This window comes from Crocodylus siamensis, chromosome 11 (assembly GCF_052110815.1).
Source record: "Crocodylus siamensis isolate JL-2025a chromosome 11, ASM5211081v1, whole genome shotgun sequence".
Lineage (NCBI taxonomy): Eukaryota > Metazoa > Chordata > Crocodylia > Crocodylidae > Crocodylus > Crocodylus siamensis.
The window spans coordinates 17,573,183-17,592,300 of record NC_143405.1 but is presented as its reverse complement, the minus strand read 5'-3'; the positions used below and the strand labels follow the sequence as shown (position 1 = coordinate 17,592,300).

General features: G+C 47.0%; 1 protein-coding gene across 3 annotated transcripts in view; it reads left to right on the top strand.

The window, feature by feature from the left end:
* Nucleotides 1-19,118, top strand: part of RABL6 (RAB, member RAS oncogene family like 6) — a 72,615-nt gene that overhangs the window by 38,661 nt on the left and 14,836 nt on the right. For all 3 annotated transcript variants that reach the window (XM_090021710.1, XM_090021709.1, XM_090021711.1), the window contains 2 exons: nucleotides 14,253-14,617; nucleotides 16,965-17,127. In XM_090021710.1, coding sequence (XP_089877836.1) covers nucleotides 14,253-14,617; nucleotides 16,965-17,127 — 528 coding nt within the window. The remainder of the gene's footprint in view (nucleotides 1-14,252; nucleotides 14,618-16,964; nucleotides 17,128-19,118) is intronic.

Here is a 19,118-nt window from a genome sequence, read left to right as displayed (position 1 = left end):
AACTAGATGATCCCAGCCAAGGCTTTGTCTAACTGGGTCTTAAAAACTTTCAAGGACGGAGATTCCACAGTCTCTGTAGGTAACCTGTTTCCAGTATTTTACTACCCTCCTAGTGAGAGAGTTTTTCCTAATATCCAACCAAAACTTCTTTCCTGCAGCTTGAGACCATTGCTCCTTGTTCTGTCATCTGCCACAACTAAGGACAGTCAAGCTCCGTCCTCTTTAGAACCCCCCCCGCCCCTTCAGGGAGTTGAAGGCTGCTATTAAATCCTTTCTGTCTTCTCTTCTCCAGACTAAATAAGCTCAGCTCCCTCATAAGTCGTGTGCCCTAGCCCCCTAACCATTTTGGTTGCCTTCTGCTGGACTCTTTCCAATTTGTCCACATCCTTTCTGTAGTGGGGGCCCAAAACTGGACACACTACTCCAATTGTGGCCTCACCAGTGCTGAAAAGAAGGGAATAATCACTTCCCTCAATCTGCTGGCAGTGCTCCTACCAATGCAGCCTAGTATACTGTTAGCTGCCTTGGTGACGAGGGCACACTGTTAGCTCATATTCAGCTTATTGTCCACTGTAACCCCAGGTCCTTTTCTGCAGAGCTGCTGCTTAGCCACTCGGTCCCAAGCCTTTAGTCATGCACGGGATTGTTCCATCAATGGAGGTGCCTTGACTAAAGGCACCTGCATACCTGTAAAGCATTATTTCCAAAGTATTGCAGTCCTGTCTCTGCAGGACAGATGGTTTAAGGTGAGATTCACTAAGTCACTGCATATATAAACTTTTCTGGGCAGTGTTCAAAGGACACTGTTGCAGTGTCTGAGCTACCAGATCATTTTCTGTTGGTTGGGGTAGGGAGTTGGTCTGAATATTCTCAATTCATCATGGACTGGTATCTAACTAAAATGGTCAAGAGCCCTGCCATGGCACAGTTTTATGACACTGCTGTGCTTCCATGAGTACTTCCACTAACTAGTACCTAGTGTTGTGCTGACAGGAGATGAATAACTATTGTATTATTTATTTGTATTTGTGGCAGGGCATGAGCGTAGGACATCACTGTGCTAGGTGCTACACAAGCATGGAACAAAAGTTGGTGCCTGCCCCAAAGAATTTACAGTGCAGTTTGTGCTCCTCTAGGCTGTTGTGTTCAAAAGTGATGAGAGACTTCAATAGAAACTGCAGAGAGGCACTTGTATAAACCTCAGTGAATCTAAACTAGCGGTCAGTCTGTGTGTCAGTACTTCTTCCATTCTCATTCTTGAATCAGCTGGCAGCTGTTGAAACCACTGAAAAGAAAGGGCCTGAATATCCATATGTAATCAGCACTACAGCATGACTGACTAGACACTTGCACCTGTCCTGTGTTAGCGGTGCTGCGTTGACAGCAGAGGACTGCTTCTCAGTAGCCAAGAAGGGCTCATGCTGCAGGTGGCTACTTATGCTTTTTACCTGGGTAATTGCACATAGTGAGGCAAAGGCATGATGACTAACAACTGGAACTGTTTTGTTTGCATGGAAACAAACTGTGAAAGTATTAGAGAATAACATCTCTTGGTTGGTTTCTGGATTAGCAGGGAAATTGAAACAAACATAGCTGGCCAAAATCTGCTTGTTTTGTTACTGTGGGTGCCAGAGTCTTAGCTTCTTCAGGTGTATACCTATGTATTTGAAGCATCAATTAGCCAGAAGTCTTTTCTATCAGAAAAAATTCCCTTTATGACAGGATCTATAAAATATTCTTGCTTGCTCCTAACTTAAGATGCTGAGCTGCGGATTCCAAAGCAGAGAGATGATGATGGCTTTCATCTAGATGCTTTTACCTTGATAATAAAAGTAGAGCAATATTTTAAGGTTTGCCTGGGCTTACTTTGAGTATGGACACATACTTTTGGAGGAGTTTCAGAAGGGAAGCAATTATGTTTTGATTATTAGCTGTGGACAAACCTAGTGAAGCTGTTCCAATTTTAACCCTGGATGAAGCAGTGTTAAAGTTGTGTTTTGCTACATCTGTATTTCCTTATTTTGTCTACACCTAACCATTTAAAAATTACAGGTTCTGCCCTTTGGAAATGGCTCCAGATGTACATGTTCACTTTCTAGGAGTCCTGTTCCTAATCTCTTGTTGCTTCAGTGGCCTACATGATAGTGGCAGCAGAGAGGAGTCACTAAATTTATTTCTCTGTTTTATCTGAAGCTGCTTAATCTGTCAGTGACCTGATGCAAATTGGATTCCCTTTGACTGGCTTCTGATTCAAATATGTATGATACATTTGTATGGCAAAGAACTAAGCCAATTCAGTTGTTTCCTGTTCCAAACCATGTTATAATAATCAGGTATTTTGCAGATGCAGCTAATTTGCAGCATACATAGTTACTAGTTCCCCCTGAATGCAAATGCACATGTTGGCCAGGCAAAGAAATTTAGCAGTGCTAATTGATGCGGCTTGGCAGGATTTTATTCACGAGGTATTCTTATGCTTCAGGATTATTATGTTTAGCATATTACCGCTACCAAATTTTAGTTGTTAGAAGTGAATGTCCTGTGATTTGCATTGTGTGGCTGGTTTATTATGGTAAGCAGGGCTGGGGCAGAGCAACCTGCTGACCCTTACCAGGTATTAACACCTCGTACTGGCTGGCATCTTGAATTTAGGAGATGCAGAGATTTGGTCTATTGAAGTTGCTGTAGCTAGCATTATTGGCTGAGATGTCCCCAGGTATTTCAATTGACAGTGGTTGCCCTTAAGATTTCTGTTTCTTGGCTTTTGTTTTGCACCAACTGATTTGACTCCCTCACTCCTTTTAGCTTCTACAGTATAGATAGGGGACATGGGGGTCTCTGGTTTTATGGAGATAATCAGCACGTTGTCAGAGCTCTGTGGGGTGGCAGAGTTTATTGAAGTTTGATCAAGGAGCACATCCCAAGGGTCAATTCCCCCTCCCTCCCACCCTTTGCTTGAGTAGCTGATAGAAGCTACTAGATTAGGAAAGCTGAAAAATACCCCTTTCAAAGAGAATGTGGGACCAAATAAGACTAGGTAACTGTTCATACTGATGGATTTGGCACGACTGGGGACAAAACATGACAGTGCTGTTGCTCCAGAGTGCAGTTACCAAAGGCAACACAAGGTGGCAGGCAACACTGACACATTCAGTTTATGTAATGTATCCCTGAGACCCCAGCTGGTTGCGCCCTAACTGATATGCGTGTGCATGACTTGTTCTTCATTTCTCTTCTGTCTATTGCTACACCTTCTTGACTGCCCGTTTGGTAGCATTGCTGACCTTGTGCTTCTCTGAAATACCAGGAATGGATTTAACTCCTTTTACTGTCATGAATTCTTCTTGACCTAATGATGATCACTTTTTCTGGACCTGTTTATTCTAACTATTATTTGGCTGCTTTGCCTCTCTTTCAGTCTATCAGTCACTGTACTGTTTGAGAATTTTGAATTGTGATTGCTCAGCTGAGTAACGTGTCTACCCTGTCACTGGATGTCTGGTGCACAAGAAGCTTCCAGAAGGTTGTCAAGTATTTGTGACGTGGAGGTGCTTTCAAACATGCACATCTCTTTCCAAGAGCAATTTGCTCATGAAGATGTTTGCCACAGTTAAATAAGATGGGTAGCAAATACCATCTGATCAAATGGTGAGGTTTTCATTAGTTCTAACATTTGAGTACTTTTATGCCATGCGGACCAGCCTTATTGCCCCCAAAAGCTATAATCAACATTTAATTTTAAAGCATGGGGGAAAGTACAGATTGTTTGAAGTAGGACTGCACTGAGTTAGTGGTGATAAATAACAATATTCTATATAGGGAAGACTTAAGATTTTTTTTCCTCCCAACACAAGGTTTTGGGAGGTATAGAAAAATGTGATCCATAAGTTACTTCATGACCTTAATGTATACCCTTAGACCAGAAGTGGCCAACCCATGGCATGGACAGGTGGTATGTGTGGCACATGGTAGATCAAAGAGAGAGTAGGGAACATAGGGATAGATAAGGCAGGAAGCAGAACAACAGATTGGGCAAGGTGAACAACAGAGCAGAAAGCAAAGCAGTAGGTTGGCTAGGGGCAGGGGTTTGGAGTGGCCATCTGGCACACCTTGTGGTAGGCTTGCCAAAAAGGGTGGGGCCCACTGCCTTGTCAAACAAGATGCAACCATGCACTTTTCTGTTCCTTATCAACTGGTCTTAAGAAGAATCTTAAATTGGTTTTGTAAGAGACATCATTCCAAAAATGGATTCTCAGAAGTTGAACCTCGTCTTGTAATTCCAGCATTTTAGGTAATCCATAACTTCTGCAAGTCAACTGAGACTCTGCTTCCAAATCTCCCATTTGACGGAGCTGCTTATACGAATGCTATATCAAAACTACCATTCAGGAGTGATCAGTGAAGTAGGATCCATTCAGCTAAGTGCTGTCTTCCATAGAAGGCAAAAGGGAAAATGAAGTTCTGTAAGTAAAGCATCTGCAACTTACTGAGGACTACTTCCTTTTCTTTGAGAGATTCTCTGCAGTAGATACCTGTGTTCCCAGGAAGCCACCTTTATTCTTCATGCATAGATTGTAGCATATAATTTTGCCAAACTAAGTTCTGTAAGGAAATTATCTTAACAGTCTAGTAGGTCCACAGAGAAAATATACTTCAGTTCATAGATTCATAGGCTGAAAGAGACCTTTGAAAATCATCTAGTCCAGCCTCCTGCTCAAGGCAGACCATCCCCATCCAAGCCACCCCGTACAAATCCTTGTTTAATCTATTCCTAAAACTACATAATCAACTCTGCTGCACAACTACAAGGCATACATACTGCCCAAGGACACCAAAAGCACTGTAACCTGCCACAGGTAAAGCAGGGGGACAAGGGCTGTCAGTATCTCATGGTTGCGAGGGTTGTTAAAATACACTTGAGAGATCTAAGATGGCCATGCTCCTTGCTACAGAAGAAGGTACCCTCTCCCCGCCCACCTCCCCCTCCCCCCGTTCAGATTAATCTGACCATAGGGTACAATTCCATCTGATCCCAAATGTGGCTATCAGGTTGACCCCGAGTGTGTGGCCAAGACCCTCTAAACAGGAATCTCTGGGTTTAAGTCCCAGCAGGAGCATTGGCATGCTCTGGGCAAAATCCTCAGGCATAACTCCATACGTCATACCCTCTAACTGGACAGCCTGAACTCCTGTTTCTTTATCCCTCCCATACCAGCTGCTTTAATCTTCTTTTGTAGCTAAACTGATTGTGGAACTCTGCTTTATTCTCCTGTTGCTGAGCGTGGTCTTCTCCAATATCTGCCTGGCCTAGGCTATAAAGCTCTTCTTGTTATCTCTCAGAAATCCATGGAAGCTTCTGGGCTTCCAACTGCTACTTTTCATGTCTTGGTCCAAGCATAACTACTCTTAGATCATCCCTGCCAATGCTTACCCAACCGCTTCTTGAGCACCTCCAATGATGGAGCTTTCTTAGCTTACCTAGGCAGCCGGTTCTGTTGCCTCATTGTTCTAATAGCGAAGAAATGTTTCCTGATATCCAATTGAAGCTACTTCACTGCAATTTCAAGCCATTAGGATGCCTCCTGCTCTCTGCAGCAGGTAAGAAGGGAGTTCTACCTCTTCTTCATGGCAGCCCTTTGGGTATTTGAAGACTGCTGTCATGTCGCCTCTTAGTCACCTTTTTCTTAAGTTGATTGTGCCTGTTTCCTTCAAATTCTCCTTATACGGCTTTCTTTCTAAGACTTTTATCACTTTCGTAACCCACCTCTGGACCCCTCCAATGTCTCTGCATCCTTTTTAAAATGCAGAGCCCAAAACTGCACACAGTACTCTAGATGAGGCCTAACCATGGCACTGTCACCTCCCATACCTTAAGATTGCATTCACTCTATGTGGTAGATACCTTTACTTGTGCAAAAAGTGTACATAAAGAAGACATTTCTTAGAGCTTGATGTTAATGGATTTACAAAACTGACTTCAGGGGTGGCTCTTTCAGCCTAAATTGACAAAGATGGTAAGAATAGGAGTAAGAAAGGCAAAAAATGCCATGGTAATGTTACAATGACAGGGAGGAAAGAGTCAATAGGGAGTTTGGGAGAAACCCTTTAGCTCTAAAACAGTTTTATGTGCCTTCAAAGTGTCCAGGTAAAGCTGTAGACAGATACTTGTGTATAATGCAGTGTTTTAAAAGTATGCAACAGAGAGGCCTTGCTTGCATAATTCCATCATGGCAGTTAATGTTGCAGGGTAGTGCATACATTCTGGTGTTGAAAGCCTTTGCCATCAGGCTGCTATGTAGTGGTAGGCAGGTTGGCTCCTACAGACTGCAGGTTCCCATTTGCAACTTTCCTTCCTAAGCAAACCCATGTCCTTGTTCCTGGTTTATATCCCAGTAAGCCAGTCTGTATGCCTGTCTTAGATCCTTTGGGGATGCTCTTGGAACTTGGGAGCTCAGAATCGGTCCATGCAGTGCTCTTAGAACAAGAGTCAGGCCATGCCAGCATCCTCTGAGAGGGAGCATGGATCTGCGTCTGGTTGTTGGGTGGGGAAGACTGTGCTAGATGGGACAGCAGAAGACCCAGCACTATTCAGTTTAAGTGGAATTTTCCATAGCACTGATGTGAGGTGACAGCACAAGTCTCACTAACTTTCATGCAGTGTATTTCACATCATTATGTGTTTAAAAATACCTTTCCCCACCTTGAGCATATGTCCTTTTGTAAAATGAAGAGACTTCTGTCTAGATATGGTTACAATCACAGATGTGACCCTCTGTGCAATTCAGTCCCTTTAAATAGTCATGGTATGGACAAAAACGAGTCTCTTTAACCATAGTGGTTTTTTGCTGTTTTTGAAATTCCCATGTTCCTGCTGCAGAAAAGTAGGATCCATTCAGCCAAGAAATCATAGTGGAATCATAGTTCCTTTTCCCTGATCTCTCTGAATTTGGCTTCTTGCCTGGAATGAAGCTAACTGCTTCCAAATCGGACAGCTTTGATAGCACGTAGTACAATGAGGCTTCAAATATGCAACTATCGGAAACAGTGTCCTCTCCTAATCTTCCCCTGTGATATCTACCTTCTTAAAGTTTCCTTTGATTATTATGATCTACATCAGGCTTGTCCAACTTACGGCCCGCGTGCTGCCATGAGGCCCGCCAAGCCATTTTATCTGGCCCAAGGCTCCTGCTCCACAGCAGCAGGGCAGCGGTGAGGCGCGGCGAGGCGGGCAAGGCCGGCCCTCCAGCCCCAGCTGGCAGCGAGGGGAGGGAAGCTGCTTACCCCCACGGGGCCAGACTCATCAGTGAGCCGGGTCCTGCCACTGCTGCCCCGAGGGCTGTGCAGCACGGGGTGCCCAGCCATGCCTGATTAGATGAGTTGGGAGCAGTGCGTGTAACTTCTTCTCTGGCTCCGCCCCTTGCCCCCGGCGCATGGCTGAGGGAGCTGCAGCATGGCCTGCACCCTGCCTGCATGCGTGGTGAACGGAGGCATGAGGTAAGTTCCCACGCGGAGCTGGGGGTGCCTCGGGGCCGGGCCGGACGGAGGCACGGGGTAAGTTCCCGCGTAGAGCTGGGGGTGCCTCGGGGCTGGGCCAGGGCTACAGGGTACACCGTTACCGGAGGCAGGAGGAGCCTGGCCCAGAGGCGTTCTACATCCAGCTGCCTCCTTGGCGGTTCAGGTCCTGATAAAGTAGCCTGCATGGCTGAGTATGGGGATCTGCATCTGGTCGCTGGCGGGTAGGATGAGTGTCCAGGAGCGCCTGTGCTCCTGCCTCTGCCTCCCCGCCCCGACACGAACCCATGCCCTGTGCTGCCGGAGCGGCCCCGCGCGGGAGGCCAAGCAGCGGCCGCTGGCACTGCCAGCCCACAACTGCCTCCTCACTCGCCCACTTCAAGCCAGCCCCCCTTCCCCTGCCCTGCCCTGCCTCACAGCAAGGCAGCGCCTGCTTCCCCGGCCAGTCTCCCTCTGGGTGCTGCGGCTCTTCGGGCCTAGCCATCCGCGTGTAAGGCCCTGAGGGGGCTGCTTCTCATGTGCTGCTGGGGACGGGAGGAACCCAGCTGGGTCTGCACCAGCCAGCAGGAGCCGCAGCGGAGCTGTGTACTGCTCGGGACAGGACGGGACGAGCCTGCACTGGTCAGTCCCAAGTGGCGCACGGCTCTGCCGCCGCTTCTGCTGACCGGTGCAGACCTGGCCGGCCTCCTCCCGTCGCCAGCAACACATGGGGAAGTAGGCTTCAGCTGCATTTCCTGCTTTTCCTGGCCAGTGCCAACCCAGTTCTGCCCAGGCGGGCCCTGCAGCACCATGTCAACCTGGGCATGGCACCAGCAGGCCAGGCAGGCTCCGGGTTAACCCCGGCATGGCCCCACCAGGCAGGCTCCAGGTTAACCCCGGCCTGGCCCCACAGCTTCTCCAGCACCAGGTCAACCTGGTTGTAGCCAAGCGGCTCCTGCAGCACCATGTCAACCCGGGCATGCATGCCATGTCAACAAGCACCATGTCAATCCCTGCAACTTAACTGGTGTCCAAAGTCATGTGACATCACTTCTTGATGTGATGCCACTTCCTGTGATGTCTCTGAATATGGCTTGCCGGCCCACTGGATGATAAAAAGTTTGTGATCCAGCCCCATATTCAAAAAGGTTGGACATGCCTGATCTACATCCTAAGATGACTTATTTCCTTGCATGCCACCTTTAACTTAGAGCCTTCAGCAATATAAGAACAGTCTAGTCTTTTCCCAGAAGCTTCCGTCTGTCCTGAAATTTAGGGATTCCTCTCTTGGGTTTTTTTCATTGCTGTTCCTTAGGTTGCTTTGGTGTGTCCTACATGTTTATGCTGGCAACCTGTGCTGTTCTTAGCTGTTATCACAATGATAACTGTAAAAATACGGAGATAGCACTTTTTCTCTATTTAGCCTGGGTTGCAGCATCAATGTTAGTCTTCAAGCTCTTCACAGAATTACTGTTCTTGTAATATCAAGAGTACTATCATTCACAACAAGAAGAGGTGAACCCACAGGATTGGTCAAGGGCTAACTCCACTTCAGACTTGAGAGGCAGAAGTCCTTAATGCTGAGTGGGACTCAAGAGAGGATTTCAGGAAAGCATACCAGGGCTGCCCTGGATACACATCTGCCCTCTTGCTGTTAGGGAGTCCTGCACTTACAGAAATGTTCTGGGAGAGGCCAGGGAATGCTGAACTGAAGTGCATAAAGAGGAAGTGGAAGTTGTCAAAGCAAAATGCCTCTAACTTGGGTCTGCCATGCTGCTTGCCCTGAAGTGGTGTTGGTAGGTAGGTTTGGAGTGGTCTGATATGCTGTGGGGAGAGACTCCTGGGGGGTTCCACATCCTGCTGGAGACTTGTTGGCATTTCTACAAATTCAAAGCATTTCCTTAGTTTGGTGAGGTCTGGGAGAGGTGGCCCTAGCCCATCTCATCCTCCTTTCAGCTGTTTCACAGATGTCAAACCATAAGTGATGCCGAATTGCATCTGTTACGACCTTCTGATTACAGTTAAGGAACATCCAGAGATTGCTGTTGTACGTAGTTGCCTGAGAGTACTGCTTCATGAATTGCCATTGGGCTAGTTAGCTTTCATTATTTTCTGTGGTGGTGTTTGCTGGCACTGGATTTATGACCCAGATACCTTGTTCTGGGCAGACTGAAATCCTCAGGCCAACACCAACCTCTCCATTCGATAATAGGCAAATTTTATTGATACACAGTGATAGCAGATAAGAATAATGCAAACAATTCTGTATCTACCAGTCCTAGAGCTGTCATCAGAAGGAAGGTACATCTGGCCAGTACGTGAGCTTCACCCTGAGGTTCTCTTGAATGTCAGATGTCAGCCATGTGGAGGTCGGAGGCCGAGGCCCACCTCCCACCATTGGGGTGGGTGAGACAGGCTGATGGTATGCCCTTTTTCTACAGTGGCTTCAGGTTCCCCTCTCGGGGACCTTTTACTGCGCTGAAATCCCTACTTTTTGTTCTTTTCCCTCAGTGGTGACTCTTCAGCTTTGGGCATTGCTGATTGGCCTTCCTGTGGTTGTCATACTGTCCGCATTCTGTCCTGCCAGCATATTCCTTTGTTTCACAAACCCATCACATGCATACATTCTACTATGGGCTTTTTAGTGGTCTTCTAATTTGGTCTGGTCCCCAAAACTGAAAATCCCAAGGGCTCTGTGTGAACACGGATCAGGCCTCTGCGAATAAGGAAGTATTCGATTCGGATTTGGCTGATTTTTGGAGGACAGTGATTCGATTTGGAGATTTGGATCACTATCCTAAATCGATTCAGCTGAATCAGCTTTGGACGATTCAGAGATGATTCAGATTGGCCAGGGAGAGGCAGGCACAACCCCCTCCCTCCCCCCCCCGATCCCCACTCACCGGTCGCAGCAGTGGTGATCGAGGGTTCTGGGCGCTCATGGCAGAGCCCCACCCCCCCATGTGACGTGGGGCAGCAGGGATTGCCTCCCCCGCATGGCACCCGTGTGGCAGCTGTTGCATCACGTGGGTGCAGCACAGCTTGGCAGGGTGCTGCACTCTGTCTGGGTGCTGGGGCTGAGTGGTGCTGGGCTCCAGCTGAGTGCTGGAGCTGCCCCAGCTCCCAGTCAGTGTACAGCACCCTGATGAACCACACTGTACCCATGCCATGGCACAGTTGCTGCGTGGTTGCTGTGGGGGGGCATCTTGACTGCTCTGCACTGCATGGGGGGGCTCTGCCACGAGCCCTCAGAGGCCCCGATTGCCACTGGCTGGTGAGTGCAGGGCTTTTTTTTATTATTATTGTTTCTTTAAAGTGCTGGGAGGCTGGAGCCGGGCAGGGGATGGGGCTGGGCAGAGTAGCCATAAGGGCTTTTCCCATGGCTCCTCTGGTTGTACCTGCCTCTGCCCCGGCAGGGGGTGCCATGGGAGCTATGCCCTGCTGCCACTTGCCCAGCTGCTGCGGCAGGGCACAGAGGCACAACCGGGCAGCAGAAGGGCATAGCCCCTGCTCCACATCAGTACTGGGAGTGGGGACACTACTGTGCCGCTGCTTGCCAGCTGGCGCAGGGGATGCAGGATGTGGGCATGGGGTCTGTGCTCTGCTGCTGCTTGCCCTCTTCTGCCTGGAGCGAGTCACACCTACATCCTGCTCCCTGCCCCCTCCCTTCCCACCCCAGCTGGGCAAGCAGCAGCAGGGCATAGCCCCCGCTCCCAATGCTGCCGTGCCCACGTCCTGTGCTCGCATCCTGCCCCCTTCCCAGAGTAACACATCCCCTGCTCTGCCTGGGCAGCTTGTCCTCAGCCCAAATTCCTCCCTCCCCCACGGCCCTTCCCTTCCCTCCCCCAACCCCAACAGACTTAACAGCTTAGTTTAGTTTATGGCCAAATCTTTTCCAAAGCTTTTTTTAATCGATTCAGATGCTTCAAATCAATTCAGAGCTTTTAATTGGTCTCCCGATTCAATTTGGATTCAGAGGTTTGGTCCCCGAATTGAGCTGAATCTCCTCTGAATCGAATCGGCTACCGAAGCTTTGCACAGCTCTACTGGGCAGCGTGACATAATGCCACCTTATCTCCTGTATGGAAATGTGCTACATGTCTTTTAATTTCCCAGCCTGTGTGTCTACTTGCTGCTTGCCTGTCACATGGTGGGCCTTGAGGAAACTTTCAAAACCAGGGTTTTAGAAATCAGTTAACCCTTGCCATTGCCCCAGACCATTATTTTAATGCATGTATACTTTACCTACAAGTCAGTTTCCAAAAGCAAACCCAAACTTCTAAATACCATTTTCTAGCCATCAGTGTTCTGTTCAGCATTTGGAAGTGGATGGATTCTTTTTGCTCTGATGCTAAGGTGAGCTATCACTTGATCAGAATCAGTCAGTGTTATTGTTCTGTTGGGCAAGCCTATCAGAGGCCCACAGATTGTCAGGGACCTCCAGCATTATTGAGTCCAGTTCCCTGCTGTGCTGGATAACTAAGTCCTACAACCCATTTCATAAACTGATCAACCTGCATCTTAAAACCAGTTGGGCTTTGGGAGACTGTTCCACACACTTGCTCCCCTGGGTTGGGGCGGGGGAAGTGGATAAAGAGTTTTGCCAAGGCCAGTTCACCCCCATGTGTTCTGATGCTTTAGGTAGACCAGTTCTTTGTATATGCTGTATTTGTAGACAGCAGTCATAACCCCTTTCAGTCCCTGCTTCTGGGCTCACTCCTAGAAGAGTAGAGAGAGAAAACCTGTTCCCTTGTTTCACAGTTGAATTTCATGTTTCTGTGACATCAGTCCTCATGGTTGTTCATTTTCTCCTGCACAGTACCCCTGTCCGCTTACTAATTAATGCTTTCTTCTAATTTTATATCTTTGATTTTATCAGTGTGCTCCCACTTTCAGTGTCTAAATCACTACTCAAACTGTGAGACCAGATTAGTTCCAAGGCCAGTCCTTGAGGAACTCCGTTTGTAACAAAGCACTGCCCTTTCACTATACTCTTGTCTCCTGTATAGCCAGCTTCTTTATCCACCTTAAAGTTTTTCTACTTATCCCCGTTATCTCCAGTCTAAACAATCATCTCTTGAATGGCAGCGTACAAAGTGAAGCCTGAGGAAGGGTACTGTGATATCTAAAATCTTGCTTATGTCCATCCCAGTGATTCCCAGCCAGGGTGCCACAGGATTGTTTCAAGGATGCCATAGTGCAACACAATGTTATCACTGTTAGTTGTGTGAACATGATTCACAAAATAAACTCAGAGATTTCAAATAGGAATTCATAGTGGTAAAAGCATTCTGACCTGTTGTGGTGCTTCTGAGTTCTTTGCAACACTAAAAACGGTTCTATTATTTTTCTGTAGTCAAAAAATAAGTCAAAACTACGAGCTGGTATTTTATGCAGGTTGCCTAAAGTCTAAGGAGGGGCACCTTGAGTCTAAAGAGGTTGAGAACCACAGGTCTACCCCAGCCATTCAGTTGGTCCAATAAAAGACATCACCTACAAGTGTTCTTATAACTTACAAGATGTCATTTGACTGTTCATTAGGATGGCAGAAGTACTGATCACATAGCATGTGATCTTATTCCTGACCCCATGACATTTGCTCTGTAGGTCTTTAGTTGCAATTGCTCTTTCTCAGCTGGAACTTTCCATGGAGTGGATTAACTAATTCCTATAAGACTTGCTAGGGTATCTGGTAGCATTCACTGTGTGACTATTCATTTGTTTGTCTGCTACAGAAAGGAAAGCATCCTTGAGAGTCTGCAGAGGCAGTTAAATTCATAGGTCTGCACAGGAGAGCTTGTTAAGCTTAATAATGAAAGAACATTTCTTTGAACTGGTAGATGGGAGTTCTCATTTGGGGATCCTATATGCATTTTTCAAACTTGCTTTTGACAGCTGCTTGATCTTATTTTGAGACAGTTGCACAGTTGAGCATCAGCTGTAGCCATTTAAAATCTCTCTTACTATAGTGTGTTTTTGTGAGTGTCTGAATATTGCAAAGGAGTTGATAAGCAGTCTGACAATACAGCCATACTGCAGCAAGGGATTAGGATTTGCTTCATTTCTTTCCCAAAGGACCTAAGAGCTTCACCCTTTCTGCTTTGAAGAGCTTTAAAGCTCTGATGCAAGAGACTCTGAATGGAGAGCAGTTTATTTACTGTGTCTGCTGGCCAGGCTGGGTCGGGGAGGGGACTGTGGTGCTTCGTGGCCTTTGATGAGGGCCTAAGGCATGGTGATTCCAGTAGTTCTGCTCTCAGGGCCCTGTACTGGCTCTTTCAAGCATAATATGCAGTTATCCCCTCAAACTCGCTCTGCACTGAAAGGGGAGGCATTTTATGCACAACCCAAATGACAAGGATTTATTCTTCTTCCTTGTATCAGCTACATCATTGGTAAAGGAACATTTCTGAAGTACACGCACCAAAGTTTACTTTATAAAAACATATGAACCCTTGGCACATGACAGACCTCATTGTCCTGACTGCTCAAAGGGCTTATTTTAAGCACTGGTTAAGTTTCCCAGCCCCTGTTGTGAGGCAGGGTCAGGATTATTCTTCCCTGCATACAGGCAGGCTCAGTTAGGAACAAAGAGATGGCATGGACTTGGCTAAGGTCCCTGGAAGGCCCATGGCAGAGCTGATGAGTGCACTCTTCTCCTGCCTCTCATTCCAGTGCAGCAGCCAGTGAAGCACAGCTTTACTTAGATATGCTGTTGAGCATATTCCAGTCCTTTATGCCTGTGATTTTAATTTTTCCTGCAGCTTCCTTGAGATGATGGAAGCCCGAAGTCGAGGGCACGCATCCCCTCTGGCAACGAATGGACAGAGCCCTTCCTCTGGCTCCCAGTCACCCATAGTACCTCCAAGTTCCACATCAACTGGCAGTTCCAGTCCGGGGACCCCTCAGCAGCCACTGTCTCAGCAGCCACCCCCCAACCCAGCAGTATCCCCTGAGCCCCCATCATCTTTTTCACCAGTGCCTGCACCAGAGAATCAGCCACCACACGTACCACCCCCAGCCACAGCGTCCCCAGCACTTCCAGTTGCAGCCCCACCACAGAAGCGTAGTATCATCTCCCGCCTCTTTGGGACTTCTCCAGCATCAGAGGCTTCTCCTCCCCAACCAGGTAAGTGCTGATGCAGAGAGTGAATGGATTTTTCTGGTAAAGCAGAGCTTAGGTAGCCCTGCATTTTTAAAGCCTCTTCTTTGTTGTCCATATTTCTCTGCTCTTCTAAATAGTGAGCAGGCTGTTCTTGTGTTGTAAGAATACCAGCATTTACTTGCTCAGTACAAATCCAAAGAGAGCAGTGCAGTTGCTCTGTTCTGTCCCCAACCTGCCCATCCTCTTTGATTTGCTTTTTGACTGCTGGAGGGGGTGGTGCTAGCCTGGGAAAGGGATTCTTTCCTGTCAGCAGTGATGGCTGTGATACTGGACTTCTAGCCTGGCAGGGGTGAGGTGCAAAGTGCTCCTGGGGAGAGCAATAAAAGTAGCTGTCAACTCCAAGCAGAAAAATGGATGTGTCACTTGCATAACAATGAAAATAGCAAGAGAAGCTGCTGCAGCCATTGCCTGTATGGCAGTCTGGCAGCTGCTAAAGAATTTTGTGTTTTAACAAGCAGCAGTGCAGTGTTGATGTTTAGAACATGATCACTCAGCCAGAAATTTGAAGTGGTCACATTTCAGGGTTGGGGTGGCCTTGCATTTGATTCCCCTCTGGGAAACGTTCTGTAGGAGAGCTGGCCTTTGCAGAGTGCAGGCCAAATTTCCTTTAGCACTAGCAATTGATGGAGCAGTCATGCAAGGGTTCCTAAGAACCAGTGTCAAAGTTCCAGCATAGAGTCATATAGGGCTTGTTCAGTGCTTTTGCTTCTCCTGAGCTAGACCTTAATTTGCTTGTCACATTCACTTTGCCTACAAAGCTGACTGGTGCTGCTGCCGCCTCGAAATTATTAGCTTGACATGGGTTTGAATCACTCTTTACAAATACCTTCTCCTTCAAACTGTCATTCAAAGGGATTTGTAAAGCTATCAGGACTCCTACAAAAAGAAAGAGGGAGGTTTTTAAAATGCACAGTCAATTTTAGGTACAAAATACTTTTCAGTGTTAATTGTGTACCCTACCTTCTGTCTTTTGGGTCTCTTATCAGTTGTAACAAAGATCCACCCATTTTGGTTCTTCTAGTTTTTCTTGACATCCAAATTTGGGAATGGAGAAAAGAGAGACAGCTTGAAGCTCTTTATCTACACGAATCTCTTTGTCCAAACAAAACAAAACAAAAAAACGGTCAAAGATGTAGTAAGTGGGGAGTACAAATGGGAGTGTAAATTGTGACCAGACTGTTTCACAATTTCCAGTGCAGATTAAATCCTTCAGTCTGAAAGCAGAGGGGCAATGGATTTGCTACCAAAAAATATGTTGGACTCAGAAAAAACAAATACATTATCCACTCCTAGGAACCTTTTTTCTATCTCTGCTGTACAGTAATATTCAGTGTTTTTTGTCGGGTCAGTAATTTTTCTCAGTTCTCCATCTTTGCTCCCCCCTCCCCATGACCCAAAATACCCTGATTCATTAGAAGTACAGAGAAAGTTTGCCCTTACTAGAAAAGGTCCATTGGGGCTGGACAACACTATTATTATAACTAAAGAATATGTCAGTGGTAATATTTAGATTTATGTCCCACCCTATCCAGACATGTTCAGGACATCTAGCAATAAATGAAACAACTCACAACTAAGAAACAATAGCAAACTCCCCAAACAACATCACAAAGCTTGTAAACTCCATTCCACCCACCCCTACAATGCGAAATACTGGAAACCGAAGAATGTCACTCCCAACATCCCACTCTTCTGTGTTCCTGACATTAAATCTCCCTCCTGGATTCATAAGAGAACTAATGTATAAATAGTTGTAGAAACAGAACTTGGAACAAGGCCTTCTATTTTGTGTTGACAATCTAAAAAGCAGAATAAGACCTGGGGATGAATAAACAGGGCTACAGAAGACAAGGGAACAGTAATGGGATGTCTTTGATTATTTGTTTGTACAGTTCATAGATATAAAAAGCCAATTGGCTCCAAAGCCAGCTTGCAGCCTGTAATCAGCTAACTATACCTGTTCTAGCACTGATTAGTATTAAAGCCCAAACTGACCAATCAGGCTAGTTCAATGTGTTGTAAACCAGGAGTGGCCAAAATGTAGCTCATGGCTTCCTTCCTGCAAAGCTGTGCTTGGCGCATCTTGCTCAGACCCTTGAGCTGGTATACAGCTCAAGTCTATGGAGGCAGTACTTGTGTGGTCATTAGCTGTGTCTGGACTTGGCAGTGCCTCTGTGTGTGTTAAAGGAACACCCAGTTTGAGGTGCAGCTGAAAGGATAAGTGCTGTGCCACACCTGGTGTGGTCATGTGTGTTGTGTACATCCAGTACACTCCAGTGTCAAGAAACCTGATCATTTGTTCCATCTACAGATGCTGCTGCCACTGCTGCTCCCCCTCCTGAAGTCCCTGTGAAAGTGCAGAGTGTGGAGGACTTTGTTCCTGATGACAGCCTAGACCACAGCTTCCTGGAGGACCCAACCCCTCAGAAAGACAAGAGAAAGGCTCAAGCTAAAGACCGTCATGATAGCGAAAGGCAAGGAGTGTCAGAAGTGGAAGACAGTGGGTTGGAAGTAGCACCTGAAAGTGCAGCCAGTGTGACTAAGGGAGCATCTCTGATTTCCTTAGGCTCCGGGTCACACAAATCACTGTGCAGAATGAGAACTAACAGGGGGCTTGCTGAGCTTCCTGTGTGTATAGCAATAATGACTTACAAGCTGGGCTGTAGAGGGTGAGGGAAATGAGTCATTATAGACTCCGATGAACATAGGCCGCCAATGTGGGGACACAGTCAGGAAGACTAACCGCACCTTGTCATGCATTCACAGATTCATCATGAGCAGGTCCAAGGAGGTGATCTGCCTCCTCTGTATGACATTGGTCATGCCACAGTTTGAGTACTGTGTCCAGTTATGTACACCGCACTTCAGAAGGGATGTGGACAACATGGAGAGGGTCCAGAGGAGGGCCACTCGCATGATCAGGGGGCAGCAGGGCAGGCCCTACGAGGAGAGGCTATGAGACCTGAACCTGTTCAGCCTCCACAAGAGAAAGCTGAGAGGGGATCTGGTGGCTGTCTGTAAACTGGCCAAGGGAGACCAGCAGGAAATGGGAGAGTCCCTGTTCCCTCAAACACTACTGGGAGTAACAAGGAATTACAGCCATAAGTTGACAGAGTAGATTCAGGCTAGATTTTAGGAGGCACTACTTCACGGTCAGGGTGGCTAGGATCTGGAACCAACTTCCAAGGGAAGTGGTGCTTGCTTCTACCCTGGGGGATCTTCAAAAGGAGGCTAGATAGACACCTTGCCAGGGTCGTTTGACCTCAGCACTCTTTCCTATCCATGGCAGGGGGTCGGACTTGATGATATGCTCAGGTCCTTTCCGACCCTGCCAACTACAAAACTGTGATATCAGACTAGATTTTCACCATCAGATCTGACATTAAAATTTAAGAAAAACATTCATAAAGATGCAAGCAGGTATAGATTTTACTAAGGAGTGATCCACAGAGGGCCTTTTTCTGCTGTTGGAATGGCTGTAGAGGCCTGATGTTTTTAAGGTGGTTTGTGTTAATTATTTTTTATTTGTTTGTTTATTTAAAACATGAAAAAAATGCTACATCAAGTTAGGCCAGTATCTGTTGGGATGGTTTCAGGGCTGATCATCCTGTTTTTTTTTTTGGTTTTTTTTTTTTTTTTTTAAAGAAAACACATACACAGACAAGTGCAAGGTACTGCATCTAGGGAAAAGGAACCAGCAACACACCTATAGGGTGGGAAACACCCTTCTTAGCAACATTGTGGCAGAAAGGGATCTTAGAGTCATTGTTGACTCCAGGATGAACATCAGCCACCAATGTGAGGAAGCGGTCAGTAAGGCTAACCGCACCTTGTTGTGCATCTTCAGATGCATCACAGTCAGGTCCAGGGAGGTGATCGTTCCCCTCTATGCGGCACTGGTCAGGCCACAGTTGGAGTACTGCGTCCAGTTCTGGGCACCGCACTTCAAGAGGGATGTGGCTAGCATTGAGAGGGTCCAGAGGAGGGCCACTTGCATGGTCACGGGGCAGAGGGGCAGGCCCTATGAAGACAAGCTAAAGTACCTGAACCTATTAAGCCTCCACAAGAGAAGGCTAAGAGGGCATCTGGCAGCCATTGACAAACTCGCCAGGGGGAATTGGTGGGAACTGGGGGAGGTTCTGTTCCCGTGGGCACCATCTAGGATTACTAGGAATAATGGCCACAATTGTTAGAAGGTTCAGGCTGGACATTAGGAGACATTACTTTACAGTTAGGGCTGCCAGGCTCTGGAATGGGCTGCCAAGTGAGGTGGTGCTCTCTCCTACCTTGGGAGTCTTCAAGAGGAGGCTGGACAGATATTTGGCTGGAGTGATATGACCCCAACATCTGTTCCTGCCTGGGGCAGGGTGTCAGACCTGATGATATGTTTAGGTCCCTTCCAATCCTAAGCACTATGATACATGTTTTTCCTCCAAAACACTAGTCAGTCTTTGTGGCTGCTTCC